This window comes from Ovis canadensis, chromosome 5 (assembly GCF_042477335.2).
Source record: "Ovis canadensis isolate MfBH-ARS-UI-01 breed Bighorn chromosome 5, ARS-UI_OviCan_v2, whole genome shotgun sequence".
In the NCBI taxonomy this organism is placed as follows: Eukaryota; Metazoa; Chordata; class Mammalia; order Artiodactyla; family Bovidae; genus Ovis; species Ovis canadensis.
Genome location: NC_091249.1, coordinates 58,357,120 through 58,375,351, shown reverse-complemented (window position 1 = coordinate 58,375,351; position 18,232 = coordinate 58,357,120). Strand labels below are relative to the sequence as shown.

The 18,232-nt window shown below is 50.0% G+C and overlaps 1 protein-coding gene across 7 annotated transcripts in view; it reads left to right on the top strand.

Annotated features, from left to right (window-relative positions):
* The window catches only part of VDAC1 (voltage dependent anion channel 1), a 34,708-nt gene that overhangs the window by 5,522 nt on the left and 10,954 nt on the right, over positions 1-18,232 (top strand). For 2 of the 7 annotated variants that reach the window (XM_069592048.1, XM_069592045.1), the window contains exons 2-5: positions 11,916-11,988; positions 12,527-12,576; positions 13,480-13,632; positions 13,728-13,780. In XM_069592048.1, coding sequence (XP_069448149.1) covers positions 11,922-11,988; positions 12,527-12,576; positions 13,480-13,632; positions 13,728-13,780 — 323 coding nt within the window. In that variant the 5' untranslated portion in view covers positions 11,916-11,921. Of the gene's footprint in view, positions 1-275; positions 678-11,915; positions 11,989-12,526; positions 12,577-13,479; positions 13,633-13,727; positions 13,781-18,232 lie in introns of those variants that run through there. The other 5 variants (XM_069592050.1, XM_069592046.1, XM_069592052.1 and 2 more) reach the window with 4 other exon arrangements.

The following is an 18,232-nucleotide window of genomic DNA, read 5'->3' as shown; positions in this document are numbered from 1 at the left end:
CAGGCCAGGCCGTGGTCCAGCGCCCCCCGCCACATCAAGTCCCGGGGGAGGGGGTGTTGTCTCCCAGCCCTGAGGCCGAGCAGGAGATCCAGAGCCCCGCGTGGCTTCTGTTGGTGCAGAGGACCTCGGCCACTGCTTAGCTAAGCGGAAGACCCCTGCCTCCCTCCCCGAATCCTTCAACCAGGCGAGATTTCCAGCAGGGACGGCCGGCGCGGGCGGCGACAAGCGTGTCCCCGCGCACGCACACAGCCCTGAGCACGTCGGTCCCACGCCGTCCCGCCGCGCTGTGCCCGGGCGCGCGCAGGCAATCACGCGCTCCCGCTCACGCCGCGGGCACAGCATCCGCGGCGGGCCCGGGCTGGGTGGGGCGGTGCCTGAAAGGTCGGCCCGAGGCTCGGGGGCTGGAAGCGGACTCGGGCCGGACCGGGGCGGGGTCCCGGGAGGGCCCGGGGGGCGGAGCTCGCGGGCCGGGCGCGCCGGGTCGGGGCGGGTCTGCGCCGCCGCGGTCCGCGCCGCCCCGCCCCGCCGCTCGCTCCGTTCCTCGCGCTGCAGCCCCCGCCGTAGCCGCCGCGGAGCCCACTGCCGACGCTTCCGAGGTAGGCGCAGCGCAGAGGGGCCCGGGCTTTGCCTGCGCCCTGGGTCGCGGGCCGACCCCCGGGGAGCTGGGGAAGGAGACGGTGCGCGGAGCGGGCGAGGGCGAGGGGCCCAGGGCCCGGCCGGGGCGGGGAGCGGGAGTGGCCCGCGCGGGCCTGGCGGGTCAGCGGCGGGCAGTGCAGGCCGCGCGGGGCGGGCGGGCGGCGAGCCGGCCCGGGCGCGGGAGCGGGAGCCCAGACATCCCGCGGCGCCTGCGGCTGGGGACCAGAGCCGGCGGGGACCTGCGGGCGGAAGGGCGCGGGCCGCCGCGTGGAGGCCCGGCCGTCCGCCGGTCTAGGTGACCTTCCTCGGAGGCGCCCTCTGGCCCTCGATCCCGCCAGCGCGGGTCGGGCAGGGGCCAGCCCGCCACCTACGCTCGCCGGGCCGGGCTCACGGACCTGTGCGAGCCATACTGTCGCCTCGATCGTGGTCCCGCGGTCCGGCCCTGCACGCCCTGTCGGGTCCACGCCCGGAGAAGCTGGCCTCCAGCACTGTCCGCGCGTGCCAGCGCCTTTCGGGAGGAACGGGAGGCCGACGGTCCAGTTAGGCCGCGGCGACCAGGGCCGGAGCTGGGACCTGGGTAGAAGGTTAGGCGTTGTAAAAGGAGGTTCCGCGGGGAGCCCTGTGGTCTCCTTGGCCTTAGGAGAAATTCCTGTTTAATCGATGGCTCATTCATTCACCGAATGCAGTGGTGGATTCAGGAAACTGGTTGCTAGTCCTTTGGATTTGAGGCCAACAGGATTAGTGACTTGTCCAAGGTCACACAGTGGGGAAGAAACCAAACCTCAGTTTTTTCGTCTGTAGAATGGAGCAATCATCCCTCTTCTTCATTGGGTTTTTGGGAAGAATGAGTTGATTAACTTCCAGTGTGCAGAACAGTGCCTGATATGGAGAAGGCCTTGGAGGAAACCTTGACACTTACCCTTGAGACTTTTTGGCGGAATCTAGCCCCACCCCTGCAGACTATTTTGTGCCACGTGGTGCTCTGGAAAGGGTTCAATAACCGTAGCCCCTGTTATTTTAGGCATTATTATTACACATTTGTGTGCCAGGCATTGAGTAACTTTCAGGATAATTCATGAAAAGCCTTTAAGTTTACCGACAGCCAAGGTCAGGCTGGAGCAGGAAGTTGAATGTGGCTGCAGACTTGGGCTGAGCCTAAGCGTGTTCCACCTGAGGCCTGGAGCTGCCGAATCACCTCCCCTCTCCAGGGAAAATAGGGAAATGAGCTCCTCCTTTGCCTAAATATGCTGTTGGTAAGGCCAGGGCACATTGCCCAGGGTCTGCCTTCTTTCTATCCCAGCTCTGAACTGAGTTCCTACAGGGTCAGACTTAAGCCTGATACAGCTTTGTTTTCAGTGCTTGGAGTGGTGCCACTTGGCAGTAGTAGGTACTTGAGAAGGGTCTGTGGGGGTAAATGTACTCTTACTTTTTATCCAAAGTAGACTCACCCTTTTGACAGAAGGATAGGTTTTTGTTTTTTTTTTTGCCATTCCAGCGTGTGACTTAGTAGGTGCTCACTCAGTATCTATATTTGTGGGATTATTGAAGGTTATGTGTAGTGGCTGCAGGCCCAGCCCACAGTCCCTTGGTCATGGACATCCTCTTTGAGGGACACACATCTCATTCACTTCCAGAAGATGATAGTCTTTGCCTTGCAGAGTCACAAATAATTAAGGAGCTACAGCAGTGTGTAGAGCCCTAGAGCTGTGAGAGGCAAAACTGCTTCCTAATTTGAAATAATTGCTTTGAACATGTTATCCTCATTCTGCGACTTTCCGAGTCCTTTGGGAAGCTTGTTGAACTGGTGTTTCTGGCTTGTGGGGAAGGGTGACTTTGGTGAAGGGGGTTCTCCTAAAGCCCGTGGGCCTGGTGCCTCTTCTCTCTCTGGTGGTGAGTGGGTCAGAGGCTTCTGCTGGAGTTGTCCTGAATAAAGTGCTTGACTCTGGGGTTGGAGGCTGTTCTCAGTTGATTACTTTATTTCTGCTATTCTGTAGGCATGGGCTGTTTGTAGATAAATGGAGGGGCTCAGGGGAGGACCAGGAGTGGGGAGTTGTCTGTGGGTCTCTGACCCCATTGGATGCTAGGCGGAGGTGGACAACCACCTCCAAGCTGGTGGTCATGGGGGATCTTCACCCCTACCTTTACTGGTAAGATGCTTCCAAAGTCCACTTTGCTGTCAGTGGGGATTTCTCAAGGAGTGACATCTTTGGGAAGAGAGGCACATGTGCCTGAGGGTCAGCCCAAGCCTGCAGGCAGCCCCTCAGGGTGCTCAGGGCAGCCTTGGGCTCCCCTGTGGTCGCCCCTCAGTTGCACTTGGGCACAAGCTTCCATTTCACTGCCTGCTCTCCCAGGGCTGAGGGTGAGTGGAAATCTTAGCTCTCTGCCTGGAACTATGCTGGAAAGAGTCCTGGGGAGCAGACTGAGCTTGTGCAACACAGCTCTGACATGAGCCACAGGGTCTAGTACACAGGCTGAGTTACTTGCTCGTTCCTGTTTCTCTGCTGTAAGAGTGTGATGATCATCGTTTCAGCCATTCTTTATTGAGGGCCTGCTCAGCACCCTCCTGGCTGGTTGACATATGAACTATGATGTTGAATCCGCTGCCCTCCAAGCCCTGGGGGAGGAGTACTGTTGTTTCCATTTCGTGGGTCAGGAGGCTTGAGCACAGAGTGGTGAGATAACCGTCCCAAGGTTACACAGCTCAGTGGGAATGGTGTTGGAATTCAGGGCCTGGTCTGGCCAGCCCCCGGTCCTGGTGCTTTCACTCTGCAGCTGCCACTCCAAGGTGCCACTCTGAGGAGCTAATAGATTTGCGTGCCTTTTGAAAGGTAGACCTTGCTGTTCAGAGGGAAAGTGTTACTCTTTTACACACTGATCAGAGTGAGTGTGTACCTGGGTGGGTGAGCAGCAGTCAGTGGAGTCACTCTGTTTATTGCAAGGGCAGTGGCTCAGGGTGTTTGTCAGGAGAAGGGTCAGTTTTTTCTTGGGATGAGGAGGGAGGCATTCTTCCAGGACCTGGCTGGACAGTATTCAGCTAAACAGTGCCTCATTATGGCTGGGGAGGAGTCTGGACCCTGTGATTCAGGATGACCTTTTGGCAGCCTGCCCAGCAGCTGTAATTATGATAGGAAACATAAAGTGACAATCTTAAATAAATACTACCTGTGCCTGTTACATGTTTTCTGGGTCCCAGCTACTGTGTTGTTGCTTAGCTGTTTATGTACTAAGTTGCTGCCGTACTAAGTGCTGTATACCAGCAGTCTCATTTAGTCCTTGAGAGGGCTGCTGAGTCAAGTACTCTTACTCTGCCCTGGAACTGAAGAGAAATGAGATGCAGATAGGTTACGACCTGCCTAAGATCTCAGAACGAGAGACTGGTGGTGGAGTAGAATGGGAACTCAGGTGTGCTGGACTCTCGAGTCTACCCGCCCAAGCACTGTCTGTTTTACCCCCACTGGGGCAAGCCAGGCAGCAAACCTCCTGCTCGGGCAGGAGCCTCAGGGGCTCCTGGGACCCAGACCTTGGCATGCTGCCTGCCAGCCCAGGTCTTCTCCTCTTGATGGGTGGGTGGGCAGGCAGGGTGTCCCCAAGTCAGCTACATTCTCTCGAGGCTTGTGGAAGGCTGTGCCGGTGGTGGCTCCGCTTCCAGGGTGTTTTAAAATAGAAGCAACGCTTGGAAAGCCTGGCTGCCCTCTGTGAGACACTCATGGAAGGGTGTGGGGAGGAGGACAGCCGCATTGAGAGCACAGACCTCCCCGAGCCCGGGCATTGCTTTGCCAGCATCCCGGAGATCCAGTCAAAGCCATTCTCCTGGGCTGCCTCTTCTGGTGAGAAAGTGTGGGTGTAGCGAGGCTCCTGATGGTGTTGGCCTCACGTGTTGGCTTTCAGAGCAGCTCTGGCCTCCTCCTGGAGAAGTTTCTTTTCCTGGGCCCCAGAGTTTGGAGGAGTTGCTTTTGCTCTAATCCCTGGCTGGTCGGATGCTCCTCTTATAGGCTGGCCCCGTTCTGCCCTCCATAGATTGTCCAGAATGGCGTTAGAGATAGCAGAGCTGATACTTCCCTGGTGGTCTACTGGCTAAGACTCTGTGCTCCCAATGCAGGGGCTAGATCACTGGTCAGGAAACTAAATCCCACATGCTGCAACTAAAGATCCCCCATGCCACAAGGAAGATCGAAGATCATGAGTGTCACAACTAAGACCCAGGGTAGCCAAATAAATAAATATTAAAAAAAGGAAAAGAAAGAGCAGAGCCAAAGGCTTTTGCACAAGTCTTCCTTCCTAAGGGGAACCAAAGATGGTGATGCTGATGGTGATTGATTGTGTGTGGATTAGGGACCTGTGGGAATCAGAGGTACACTCCCACGGGGTAATTAAAGAAAGCATGATGAAGGGATCATTTGCAAAGGTGTGGGCAGAGTGTGGGGGACCTGAGAGGGAGTGTGGGCCTCTGGGTCCTTTAGAACCAGGAGGGGGCCCTTTGGCAGGAGCTGTGGCCTTGAGTAGAGGGAAGTCACTGCCCACCTGAGGCCCAACGGGGAGGGATGAAGTTGGGGGGATGAATACCCCAGCTTTACTCTCCCATCTTTTGCTGGTACTCCCTGTTGGCTGAGCCTACCCCACAGCCCACAGGATCAGTTCTTTGGGCACAGATTAGGACGCAGGAGGAAAGTGCATCTGGAGGGGCAAACAAAGAGTGTCTAGAGTAGGGGGTTGTGGCAGCACTACCATTTATCGGGTACTCACTGTGTGTCAGACAATTCTCCGTGTTCTGTTTACCTTACTTAATCCTTGCAACAACAGCAGTAGAAAGACTCTGTTGTTAGCCCCATTTTATAGATGAGCAAAATGAGACCCTAGGCGTACGAGTGGCTTGTCCAAAGTCACACAGCTAGAGCCTTTGCCAGTCTCGTAGCCCCTTCCAGTAGTCACTGCGCCCTGCTACCTGGGTACTCAGATGAGTGGAGAAATTCCATGGCAGGTGGCTCTTGATGTTTAGGTCCTGGTCTTCTTATACCCTTGTCATTGAAAATATTGTCTCTTGATTCACTGGGTGTTACCTGTGTTCAGAAGACTTGCTCTCAGCTGAGCTGTTCCTGCCTGAGCCCTTTGGACCCGTGGCCACTCCGCTCTCTGTATCAGCGGTTGCAGTGGTCGTTGGCTCTCTGAGGGCATCAAGGCCCTGCTGCCTGCATCCTTCCAAGGGAGCTTCTGCGGAGAAAAGAGCATACTTCAAAGTGGGGGATTCTGGTGGGTGCTTGATGCAGGGAGCCAGCCCACTCTTCTCTGTGGCATCTGAGGGATGCCCTGCCTGTGTGATAAGCAGGGAAGGAGGCTTCTGAGTCAGTGCCTCAGGCGAGTCGCGCACACTGAAGTTAGGGAGCTCTGCCCTCCTCCTGCCTTCTGGGCAGGGTGGCCAAAGCTACAGCTGGTCACCTGAGGGTCGAATGTGCCCCCCGCAGGCCTTACCTATTAACCCTGCCACCTCTGTGATTTAACTCTCTTCCTGGAACCAGTATCGACACTGAGAGAGCTTTTCCTTCTGGTACTTCTGCTGCAGCAGCCTTTTGCAGTGTGACTTAATTTCAGACACATTTGTTAGGTTTTTAAATTTTCTGTTCTTAGCTTAGAAAAAAATTACCAAGTGCCCAGACAACTTAAGTGATTAAATAGAATCAAAAACGAAAATGCTATTTTAATCTCGCTCCTTTCCTAATCCCCTTTTCCGTTCTAGAAGCAGCTCTGAGGTAGCCACAGTAAGTTTTCCTTCAGCCACATGGAGTTATACGTATTCTGTGACTTGCTTTTTTCATTGACGTGTTAGTGGCTGTCTGTGCCACCGTGTGAAAATCTCCCTCATCCTTTTTGGTTACCACACGGTGTGCCTTAGTTTGCAAGCACCATAATTTTTATTCATTTGTTTCTCTGGTGGTGGACATTTAGGTTGCTTCTGGGTACCGTGTTAAAAACAACCCTGCAGTGAGCACCCTCGTGAGCACTGGGTGCCCCTGCAAGTGTGTTCTTAGCAGTGGCATGGCCACTAGGATTACTGCATGTCCCCTTGGGCGCTGCCAGCAATGGGCTCCTCGGGCGCTGTACTGTACTGTAGTCTCCTGCTTGGCGAGAACGGGAGTGATCATTTTCACCAGCAGTAGGTACTGTCATTTGTACTTGTGCAAATCTGTTGGTTGAGTGACCTTCCCAAACACAGATGTGTCGGTCTCTGTAATGTGGCTCCTTGAAGCCCTTTGAACAAAGTCCGTGCTTGGTTCTGAGGTTAGAAGTGGCAGTGCTGTCTTCTGAAGGCGCTTGGTTGGTCTCCTCAGCTTGAGTTCAGCATTCCTTAGGCCATTGTGAGGGTGGGGCACGTTAGTTGTGGGTCTCCCCAACATCCGTGGTGGGCTTGCTGGGTGGCTCAGCAGTGAAGAATCCACCTGTGAGGCAGGAAACACTGGTTCGATCGCTGGGTCGGGACGACGCCCTGAAGCAGGGCATGGCAACCCACTCCAGAATTTTTTTAAAAAATAATTCTGTTTATTTATTTTCTGGCTGCGCTGGCTCTTCGTCTCTGCGTGGGCTTTTCTCTGGTTGCAGTGAGCGGGGGCTGTCCTGTAGTTGGGGTGCACAGGCTTTTCCATGCAGCGGCTTCTTGTAGAGCACACACTCCAGGCCACGCGCTTCAGTAGTCATGGCACGTGGATTCAGTAGCTGTGGCTCCGAGCTCAAGAGCACACGTTCAGTAGTTGTGGCACACAAGCGTAGTAGCCCTGCAGCCTGTGGGATTTTCCCAGATCAGGAATTGAACCCATGTCTCCTGTGCCTCCTACATTGGCAGGTGGATTTTTTACCACTGAGACACCTGGGAAGCCCCCACTCCAGTATTTTTACCTGGAGAATCCCATGGATAGAGGAGCCTGGCGGGCTACAGTCCATGGGGTTGCAAAGAGTTAGACATGACTGAGGTCCACCCCTGGCAGCCACCCCCACCCACCAGAAAAGCCCAGCAGAGGGGTGGAGCCCTTGTCGCCCCCTGCAGAGTCCCTCTGAGCACGCCTGCCCACCTGTGCTGGGGCTGCAGCTTCCCAGTGGGCGGAGCTCCTGCCTCCTGGTTACATGTTTACTTGTCCCTATTATCAGATACTGTTTCCTTTTTTTCTACTATAAAAATACTTTGATGCCTGCTGCACATTTACTCATTAAACAGACATTTATACTGAATACCTGCTATTTACTGGGCCTTGGCATGTTTGCACACATAGCCTTGTCCATATTTTGGATAAATGTGCGCATGCCAGGCTCTGGGATGCTCTGAGTCCAGTGGTGTGATCTGGGGGCAGGTGTGCATTTTTTAGGGGTAGTGGGGAGCTGGGAGCAGAGAAGCTGCCACCGTCATGTAGCTCATGAGTCCAGGAGGATGTGTCCTCCCGTGATGGAGGTTACATAACTGTTACGCAGATCCTGCTGGGTGATACACTATCTCTCCCTTCTGAGCTTCCAGTATGGGCTGGCTTTTCATTCCTCAGCTGGAGTGGAGCTTGTGTAATCTGTTCAAGGTCAGCCAAGGAGTGTTGGGTAGGTAGGCTGGCAGGCAGTGGAGGGGAACCAGTGATTCCTGTCTTCTGATGTGACTTATTTGTCTTTCCCAAAGTCATCAGTGACTACAGGCAGGTCTGCTCAGCCTGACATGGCCATTTCTTGCTTCCCACTTATCTTTGGGAACCATGCTCCCAGGCTTTGCCTTGAAGCCATCACCCAGGTAGAGACCCGGGGCCTTGCCTTCCCCTCTGGTTTCCGTCTGTCCAGGGCTGGCTGCCTGCCCATGTCAGAGTATCCTGTTTTATGCTCAGTCTCGGGAAGCTGAGCTTCTGATAGTCTGTGCTTCATGTGTACATCCTTATGTTTCTACTTCTGTATCCACTGCAGTGAGCTCACCACCAAAAATTGAGTTTCTGTCTGTCACCATATAGTTGATCCTTCACCCTCAGCCCCCGCCCCCGCCCACCACCCTTTTCCCTTCTGGTAACCACTACTCTGTTCTCTGTGTTTGTTTGGGTTCATTTATTTTGTCTCTTCTTTTTGCATTCCACATATGAGTGAAATCACAGGGGACTCAAAGAGGATATGTCCCTCCAAGATGGAGGTTACATAAAAGTCTTCTCCGTCTGACTCATTTAATTTAGCATGATACCCTCAAGGTCCATCCATGTTGTCATAAATGGCCAGATTTCATCTTTTTTTTTCCAGTGGCTGAGCAGTATTATGTCACGTGTGTGGATGCACACAGACACACATACACACGCGTGCCACATCTTCAGTGTCCATTCAGTTGTTGATGGGCTTGTAGGCTGTTCCATTTCTCGGCTGTTGTAAGCAGTACAGCGTGCACATGTCTTAACGGATTCGTGTTTTTGTGTCCTTTGGATGAACACTGGAAGTAGAATTGCTGGATCATGTGACATTTCTAAGGATCTCCATACTGTTTTCCGCAGTGGCTGCGCCAGTTTACACCTCACCAGCAGCACTTGATGGCTCCCTTTTCTGAAGATGCTTGGACGGATGCTGCAGAGATGATGGGGAGTGGTCTGGAGCTGATCCAGGTGGTGGGAGGGGCCAGGACCAGGGTTCAGCCTGTGAGTCAGTGCAGGCAGGCTGTTAAGTGAGAAAGCAGGGTGCTGAGTTCTCTCCCCCTCCAGTCCTGGCCTGAGAGAGCATGGGTGGCAATCATTATTTCTACAGTGAGATTGTTTTTGAAGCAGGTGCTGAGAACTGTGTTGGGTGCTGTTTGCCGTTGTAAGAAGGCTGAGCTCAAACAGGCGGAACTGCTTCGGTCCTGTCAGATAAGTGCAGCCAGAGACAAGAGGCAGGCAAAGAGGAAGACCACAGGAAGAGCAGAAGGGGGAGCTACAGCCACGCAGTTGTAGGGAGCCTTTGGCGAAGAGGGCGGCAGGGTCATGCTCTCCTTGGCGGGTGTTGCCTCAGGCTGAGGAGCGGGTTTGGCTCCACTCAGCCCCTGGCTCCTGTGCGCCCTCCCTGCCAGCTGCTGTGCTGGGGATGCAAGGAGGGCCTGGTCTTATGTGCGCTCGCTCCGCCATCCTACCTCTCTTGTCCTGGATGGTAATCTCCTTAGTGGCCACTTTAGGGTGATTTTTGCTGTGGGTGGAGTGTGTTTTGACAGGTGGCTTTGCTTTTCAGTTTTGGGGATTAGGGATAAGCAAGGGCATTTGGGGAGCATTAAATGATGAGTGTTCTGCCTCTTTCCTGAGGGATGGACTGGTCCAGATGTGAAAGCCGCATGTGCCTGGTGAGGTGGGTCCTGGAGCCAGGGGAGGGTACTTGGGAAGGCCTTGACCCCTGAGGTACAGGGGGTCTTAGCTGACCTGGAGATGTTGGGACTGGACCGCTCTCCCTGTCACCCGGCTGGGGCTGAGTTTGTGCCCAGGTGGGAAGGGGACGGCACTGAAGAGGGGTCCTCTGTCCACTGATAACTGTTAGTGCTGGTGTGTGTGCAGAATGTTCGGGGCCCTTTGCTGAGACATTCTGCATGTTTCCTTGGGGCTCTGTTACCTTAGCCGTCAATCCCCGGTTGTTGCCTTGCTTCTCCTGGGAGGGGCCGAGGCCCATCTGTGGGCTAAAGCAGGGAGGGCCTGGTGGTTGGTTTCCTGGTCTGTCCCTGGGGTGGGTGTGCCTACGGGGTTCGTTTGGGGTGAAGGGGGAACAGGTTGGGAGAGGGAGGTCCACAGACTTGGGAAAAAACCAGTCGAAGCAGCCTAAAATGGGTCTTCCCCCGTGTTCTTTGTGCCCTGATCCTAATGTGGGCTGAGTTGTCTTTGGTTCCAGCCTAATCATGTGCGAGAAATAACAACAGCAATAAAAATAGGATCACGTAAACAGCTTACTGGGCTGCTCCTCTCTGCTCTGATACAAAAGGGAGCTGGGACAGAGCTAGCAAAACCTCTGAAAAAAAGTAAACTAGGACTTGGACCGCAGTTTTATAATTTAAACTGTGGAGGCTTGCAGGTTGGTTTGTTTTTAAACATTATGCTCGTGGGTTCTGTGTGCTCCCTGCAGTGTCTTTGAAGTTAAGGCTTTGGTCAGGCTGAACTTACACTTGTGACGCTGCTTCCCCGGGATCACTTGGACCACTTTTCACTGGTTTCCCACTTAACCAGGAACATGCCCTGTGGATGTTTGTTTACGTGGGTACATGTGTATGTGACTTTACACGGGGTGTATGCAGTTCCCGTTGGGTAATTTAGGTGTCCTATATTTAAAATAGATACATCTTTGGGTTACTTGGAGTTTTGGCCAATTGAGGCTAACAGTTTTGGAGATGGAGAAGATGCAGAAGATAATGCTTTCTCACGTTCCCCTCTCATCCTGGGTGGAGCACGGGGTGTGTGCCGTCCAGATTAGAGTCTTAATTCTGGGTACATAATGTGTCAATGCGGAGGCTCCCAGCAACACAGCGTGGTCCTTAGGGTGAGGACTATTGGGAGTTCTTGCCTTCTTTGAACACTGAGGTGTTTAATAAATGCTTGTTGACTGACATAGTGATATGCATCAATCCCAAGTAGTACTTTGAGAGTCGGTTTTAAAAATAAAGTCACAGTGGTACTCAGTAGATGTTTGTTTGAATTAAATTTGGGAGGGATGTGTTTGCATTTCCTTCCATGGGAAAAAGTTGCCTAGTTAGGTAGGTAGGTTTTACTCTTTCCTCTGTGAGGAATATGATACTCTAAAAGTGGGTTCCCATAAAATACAAATGTTTTGTGAAATGTTGAGTCCATTCTGACACATAGTAGGTACTCCATAAATGTTTGTTGAATGAATGAAATTAGAATTGTTTGGAAAATATGATACTCTGAAAAGCCCTGATTTCTATTCAGTGTATTTAATGTCCTAGCAGTCAATATTTTGTAAGAAGATAATGTTTTATTGGCAAGAGTCCTGCAGTTCAGTAAAGTAGCTGGCTCATGGGAGTGTGTCTTTGACAATCAATTCATTTAGCAAATACTGACTGACTCCTGCCATATTCTGGGCCTGTGCTTAATCCTGGGGATACCTAAGAGAAGAGGTCTCTAAAGTCAGACTGGTCTGCTGTCAATAAAAACCTACTGGGTGTTTCCACCTCTGGCCGCAGAAGCAGCAGGAGACTGCACAGGTATCTTTGTCCACACGTGGGGGAAAAAGGTACCTGGAAGTCAGTGCTGATGATTTTTATTGGTGGAAAATGAATATCTGTAATTTCCAGAGTGTTTATTATGGTGATTCTTTTATTATAGCAGAAGATGGCTGTGCCTCCCACGTATGCAGATCTTGGCAAATCTGCCAGGGATGTCTTCACCAAGGGCTATGGTGAGTGTTGCATGGAGTGGCCCTTCAGCTCAGAGACTGGGTCCGCTTGTTTGGTATTCTGCCCGTCACAGTTGGAGAGAGCTGGGTCAGTCAGCTCTTAGAACCTTCATGTCAGGGAAAAGAGATAAGCCTTCTATGGCTAGTCAGGCAGTTTTGGTTGCGTACCCAGTTCAGGTCGGCGAGCGAATTGCTCAGACTAGTGGACCTTCTTGTTTCCTCTCCCAGGCGGGAGCAGGTCTGGGTGCCGCTGCGGTGGACTGCGGCTTCTAAATTTAGCTTTTCCTTAGGCTGGTGCTCATGCTGTCACACACCTTTTTCTCAGACTCCGCTGGGGCTGCAGGTGGGGCTGTGCCTGTTCCCTCTGCCACTGTTCCGTGGCAACCAGTCTCCATGGCAACCAAGCTCCACCCACAGAGGCAGGCAGCAGTGGAGACTGGTGCCCTCTGCACTCATGGCATTTTTAAGATTTCCTAAGGGAGGCAGAGATGCTGCTTTTGAGTTATTTAACCTATTAACAGTGACCATGTTCTTTCTTTAGGATTTGGCTTAATAAAACTTGATCTGAAAACAAAATCCGAGAATGGATTGGTAAGTTGTCTGGCCCACACGGAGTATGGATATTTATTGTAGATCAGTAAATAATAAATAACTTCCATCTGAGTGGCAAGCAAAGGGACTTTTCTGATTGTGGCAACTTGTGGTTGTCACATTTATTGCCTCTTCTGTGGAATGGGTGGTCCAGGGGAACCAAGCCACTAGGTCCCCAATTCAGCATCTATTAATACTCATAGGAATATGAGGCAGGCCTCCGATTTATTTTTCCTTATGTATCTTATTTCAAATATTGACCTGTGTTCCATACCACATGATTATTTAATAAAAAAATTAGTAGTATCTTTTAGATTGTGCATGTAGTAATTGTTGGAAGGAAGAAGTTTTGGGTAGAATTACTGCAATGTCTGCTTTAGCTCAAAGCCTTTTCTCTGTGTGAGCCTGGAGACAGGATGGAAAGAGGACATGATGCCTTCCTGTCCAGACTGAAGAGTTGCAGGGGAGGAAGGAAGCTGTCTCTTGATATAGAATTCTCCGTAAGATTCCTTTAGTTAGCGGATTCCATCTTTAAATAGTTGTTTAGTTGCAAAGTCGTGTCCAACTCTTTGCGACCCCATGGACTGTAGCCCACCAAGCTCCTCTGTCCTTGGAATTTCCTAGGCAAGAATACCAGAATAGGTTGCCATTTCCTTCTCCAGGGAATCTTTCCAACCCAGGGATAGAATTCGCATCTCCTATATTGGCAGGCGGATTCTTTACCACTGAGCCACCGGGGAAGCCTTTTTGACACTTTAAATATCTAACTGAATTATAGATGGAGCTTTTGCACCCACACGTTCAGGGTCTCACCTTTTGCATAAAGGAAAGTGCAGTCCATTTAGGGGTGGAGTGATGCAGAATGAAGTGCTGGCATGCAGGCTGTGACTGTCTTCTTTAAAGGAATTTACGAGCTCAGGTTCAGCCAACACCGAGACCACCAAAGTGACGGGCAGCCTGGAAACCAAGTACAGATGGACTGAATATGGCCTGACGTTTACAGAGAAATGGAACACTGACAACACACTAGGCACAGAGATTACTGTGGAAGATCAGGTAATGGTCATCTGTGGAAAGAGGCAGTTTTACCAAGTGACGTCTGCTGGCCTGTCTTGTGACTAACCCTGTTGGTGAATTTCTTTTCTGTTCAGCTTGCACGTGGCCTGAAGCTGACCTTCGATTCATCCTTCTCACCAAACACTGGGTAAGAATTTCATCTGTTTTCTCCTTAAGGACACTTAGCAGTGTTTTATGGTGAGGTTCATTCTGTGCTGTTTGTTATTGTTTTACTGGCCTCAGCTGAGGAGGCTGCAGGATTTCTGGTCCAGTGATGCTCCATTCCTTGTGAGTGAGGCTGCTGGTAATGTTAAGTGGCCAAGGCTGTAGGGCAGTGTTTGGAAGCAGGGGCTAATGGGTTGCTGTTGCTAGCCTTATTTTTTTCAGGCTGGAGAGCCCTTTCCCCAGCTTCCTACTTAGGGACACTGAGAGTGTGTGGGCTTTAATTGCAAGGTGGCTCCTGAGGCTGCACATTTCTGCTTCAGGCCCTCCAGCCACAGGCAGATTAGGCTTGCTGGTTATTGAGGACCTCGGTCTTCCATCAGGGAAGGTAATGAGCCATCAGTGCTGCAGTGCACGAGACACAGAAGATGCAGGTTTGATCCCTGGGTCAGGAAGATCCTCTGCAGGAGGAAAATGGCAGCCTATTCCAGTATTCTTGTCTGGAGAATATCATGGACAGAGAAGCCTGGTGGGCTGCAGTCCATGAGATTGCAAAGAGTCGGACATGATTTAGTGACTAAGCACAGCACAGCACGGGAGGCAAGAGGATGTGTTGGTCTGCCTCAGCTTCTGGAGCTTTTCACAGTGACTGAGGGAGTTGTTCTCTTCCAGAACACACTCTTGTTTTTTTCTACTCAGCAGTTGGGTCCTTTAGGTCTGAGAAGGTTGTTTTGCAGACTGATGATAAGCCTCAAGGGCATGTATTGAATTTCATTTCTTATTTAGTTTTAAAATTATGGTAAAATGCACATAAAATTTACTTCCTCAACTATCTTTTAGGTGCGTGGTTCAGTGGCATTCTGAATTCCATTTTTTGCCATTTGATGTTATTTTCTTCTCTCTCTCCTTCCTTTTTCTTCTTCCAATGAATATTTATTAGAGGGAGACGCTCCCGAGTTCAGACCCTGTGCAGGGTGACCACAAGGACTGGGCACATTGGGATCCTGCCTCTAGATTATAGGCTTTTTATAACTTGATTATGGATGGTCTGAAGATTATTGGCCAGGAGCTGAATTTACCTTGTTCTCATCTCTGCTGTAGTTTCTCCTGTAGGAGCATGGCCTTCCTGCTTGTCTGCTTCCCCCCAGGCACCGTGATGGGAGAAGTTATCCAGAGAGACACTGATAGCACAAGGGCTGGAGGATGTGCCCACATGCTTGAATTTGCTGTTTAGGACTTTGCTTGCTGCCCTGAGGTGGCACACTTTGGAATTTGTAAAGGGTTTGCTCACTGCCTTTGGGGAGTTTGCAGAGACGACTCTAGGACTTGCAGTAATATATACATAACCAAAAAGTTTTTTTATTTGGAAATTTAACTATTTTTATACTTAACATATATAAAAATGCGGCACAAATAGTGTACAGAATCCTCTTATATTCTTTACTTGCCTTCTCCTAATGTTAATATCTCATATAATTATCAGACCAGGAGATTTGTTAGCTAATCTTTTGTCCTTCTGATGTCTTATTTCTCATTCATGATCTGGTTCAGGATTCTACATTGCTTTTAATTGCAAAGTGTCCTTTGTCTCTTCTAACCTGGGGCATCAGTTCAGTCGCTCAGTCATGTCCAACTCTTTGCGACCCCATGAATTGCACGCCAGGCCTCCCTGTCCATCACCAACTCCCAGAGTTCACTCAGAGTCGCCTCCATCGAGTCAGTGATGCCATCCAGCCATCTCATCCTCGGTCGTCCCCTTCTCCTCCTGCCCCCAATCCCTCCCAGCATCAGAGTATTTTCCAGTGAGTCAACTCTTCGCATGAGGTGGCCAAAGTACTAGAGTTTCAGCTTTAGCATCATTCCTTCCAAAGAAATCCCCAGGTTGATCGCCTTTAGAATGGACTGGTTGGATCTCCTTGCAGTCCAGTGGACTCTCCAACACCACAGTTCAGAAGCATCGATTCTTTGGCGCTCATCCTTCTTTACAGTCCAACTCTCACATCCATACCTGACCACAGGAAAAACCATAGCCTTGACTAGACGGACCTTAGTCGGCAAAGTAATGTCTCTGCTTTTGAATATGCTGTCTAGGTTGGTCATAACTTTCCTTCGAAGGAGTAAGCGTCTTTTAATTTCATGGCTGCAGTCACCATCTTCAGTGATTTTGGAGCCCCCCAAAATAAAGTCTGACACTGTTTCCACTGTTTCCCCATCTATTTCCCATGAAGTGATGGGACCAGATGCCATGATCTTAGTTTTCTGAATGTTGAGCTTTAAGCCAACTTTTTCACTCTCCTCTTTCACTTTCATCAAGAGGCTTTTTAGCTCCTCTTCACTTTCTGCCATAAGGGTGGTATCATCTGCATATCTGAGGTTATTGATATTTCTCCCAGCAATCTTGATTCCAGCTTGTGTTTCTTCCAGCCCAGCGTTTGTCATGATATACTCTGCATATAAGTTAAATAAGTAGGGTGACAATATACAGTCTTGACGTACTCCTTTTCCTATTTGGAACCAGTCTGTTGTTCCATGTCCAGTTCTAACTGTTGCTTCCTGACCTGCATACAGACTTCTCAAGAGGCAGGTCAGGTGGTCTTGTATTCCTATCTCTTTCAGAATTTTCCACAGTTTATTGTGATCCACAGAGTCAAAGGCTTTGGAATAGTCAATAAAGCAGAAATAGATGTTTTTCTGGAACTCTCTTGCTTTTTCCATGATCCAGCGGATGTTGGCAATTTGATCTCTGGTTCCTTTGCCTTTTCTAAAACCAGCTTGAACATCTGGAAGTTCGCGCTTCACATATTGCTGAAGCCTGGCTTGGAGAATTTTGAGCATTACTTTACTAGCGTGTGAGATGAGTGCAATTGTTCGGTAGTTTGAGCATTCTTTGGCATTGCCTTTCTTTGGGATTGGAATGAAAACTGACCTTTTCCAGTCCTGTGTACTGCTGAGTTTTCCAAATTTTGTGGCATATTGAGTGCAGCACTTTCACAGCATCATCTTTCAGGATTTGAAATAGCTCAACTGGAATTCCATCACCTCTACTAGCTTTGTTTGTAGTGATGCTTTCTAAGGTCCACTTGACTTCACATTCCAGGATGTCTGGCTCTAGGTGAGTGATCATACCATCGTGATTATCTTGGTCGTGTAGACCTTTTTTGTACAGTTCTTGTGTGTATTCTTGCCACCTCTTCTTAATATCTTCTGCTTCTGTTAGGTCCATACCACTTCTGTCCTTTATCGAGCCTATCTTTGCATGAAATGTTCCCTTGGTATCTCTAATTTTCTTGAAGAGATCTCTAGTCTTTCCCATTCTGTTGTTTTCCTCTATTTCTTTGCATTGATCACTGAGGAAGGCTTTCTCATCTCTCCTTGCTATTCTTTGGAGCTCTGCATTCAGATGCTTATATCTTTCCTTTTCTCCTTTGCTTTTGGCTTCTCTTCTTTTCACAGCTATTTGTAAGGCCTCCTCAGACAGCCATTTTGCTTTTTTGCATTTCTTTTCCATGGGGATGGTCTTGATCCCTGTCTCCTGTACAATGTCACGAACCTCATTCCATAGTTCATCAGGCACTCTGTCTATCTGGTCTAGTCCCTTAAATCTATTTCTCACTTCCACTGTATAATCATAAGGGATTTGATTTAGGCCATACCTGAATGGTCTAGTGGTTTTCCCTCCTTTCTTCAATTTAAGTCTGAATTTGGCAATAAGAAGCTCATGATCTGAGCCACAGTCAGCTCCTGGTCTTGTTTCTGCTGACTGTATAGAGCTTCTCCATCTTTGGCTGCAAAGAATATAATCAGTCTGATTTCAGTATTGACCATCTGGTGATGTCCATGTGTAGAGTCTTCTTTTGTGTTGTTGGAAGAGGGTGTTTGCTATGACCAGTGCGTTCCCTTGGCAAAACTCTATCAGCCTTTGCCCTGCTTCATTCCATATTCCAAGGCCAAATTTGCCTGTTTCTCCAGGTGTTTCTTGACTTCCTACTTTTGCATTCCAGTCCCCTATAATGAAAAGGACATCTTTTTTGAGTGTTAGTTCTAAAAGGTTTTGTAGGTCTTTATAGAACCATTCACCTTCAGCTACTTCAGCGTTACTGGTTGGGGCATAGACTTGGATTACTGTGATATTGAATGGTTTGTCTTGAAACGAACAGAGATCATTCTGTCGTTTTTGAGATTGCATCCAAGTACTGCATTTCAGACTCTTTTGTTGACCATGATGGCTACTCCATTACTTCTGAGGGATTCCTGCCCACAGTAGTAGATATAATGGTCATCTGAGTTAAATTCACCCATTCCAGTCCATTTTAGTTCGCTGATTCCTAGAATGTCAACGTTCACTCTTGCCATCTCCTGTTTGACCACTTCCAGCTTGCCTTGATTCATGGACCTGACATTCCAGGTTCCTATGCAATATTGCTCTTTACAGCATCGG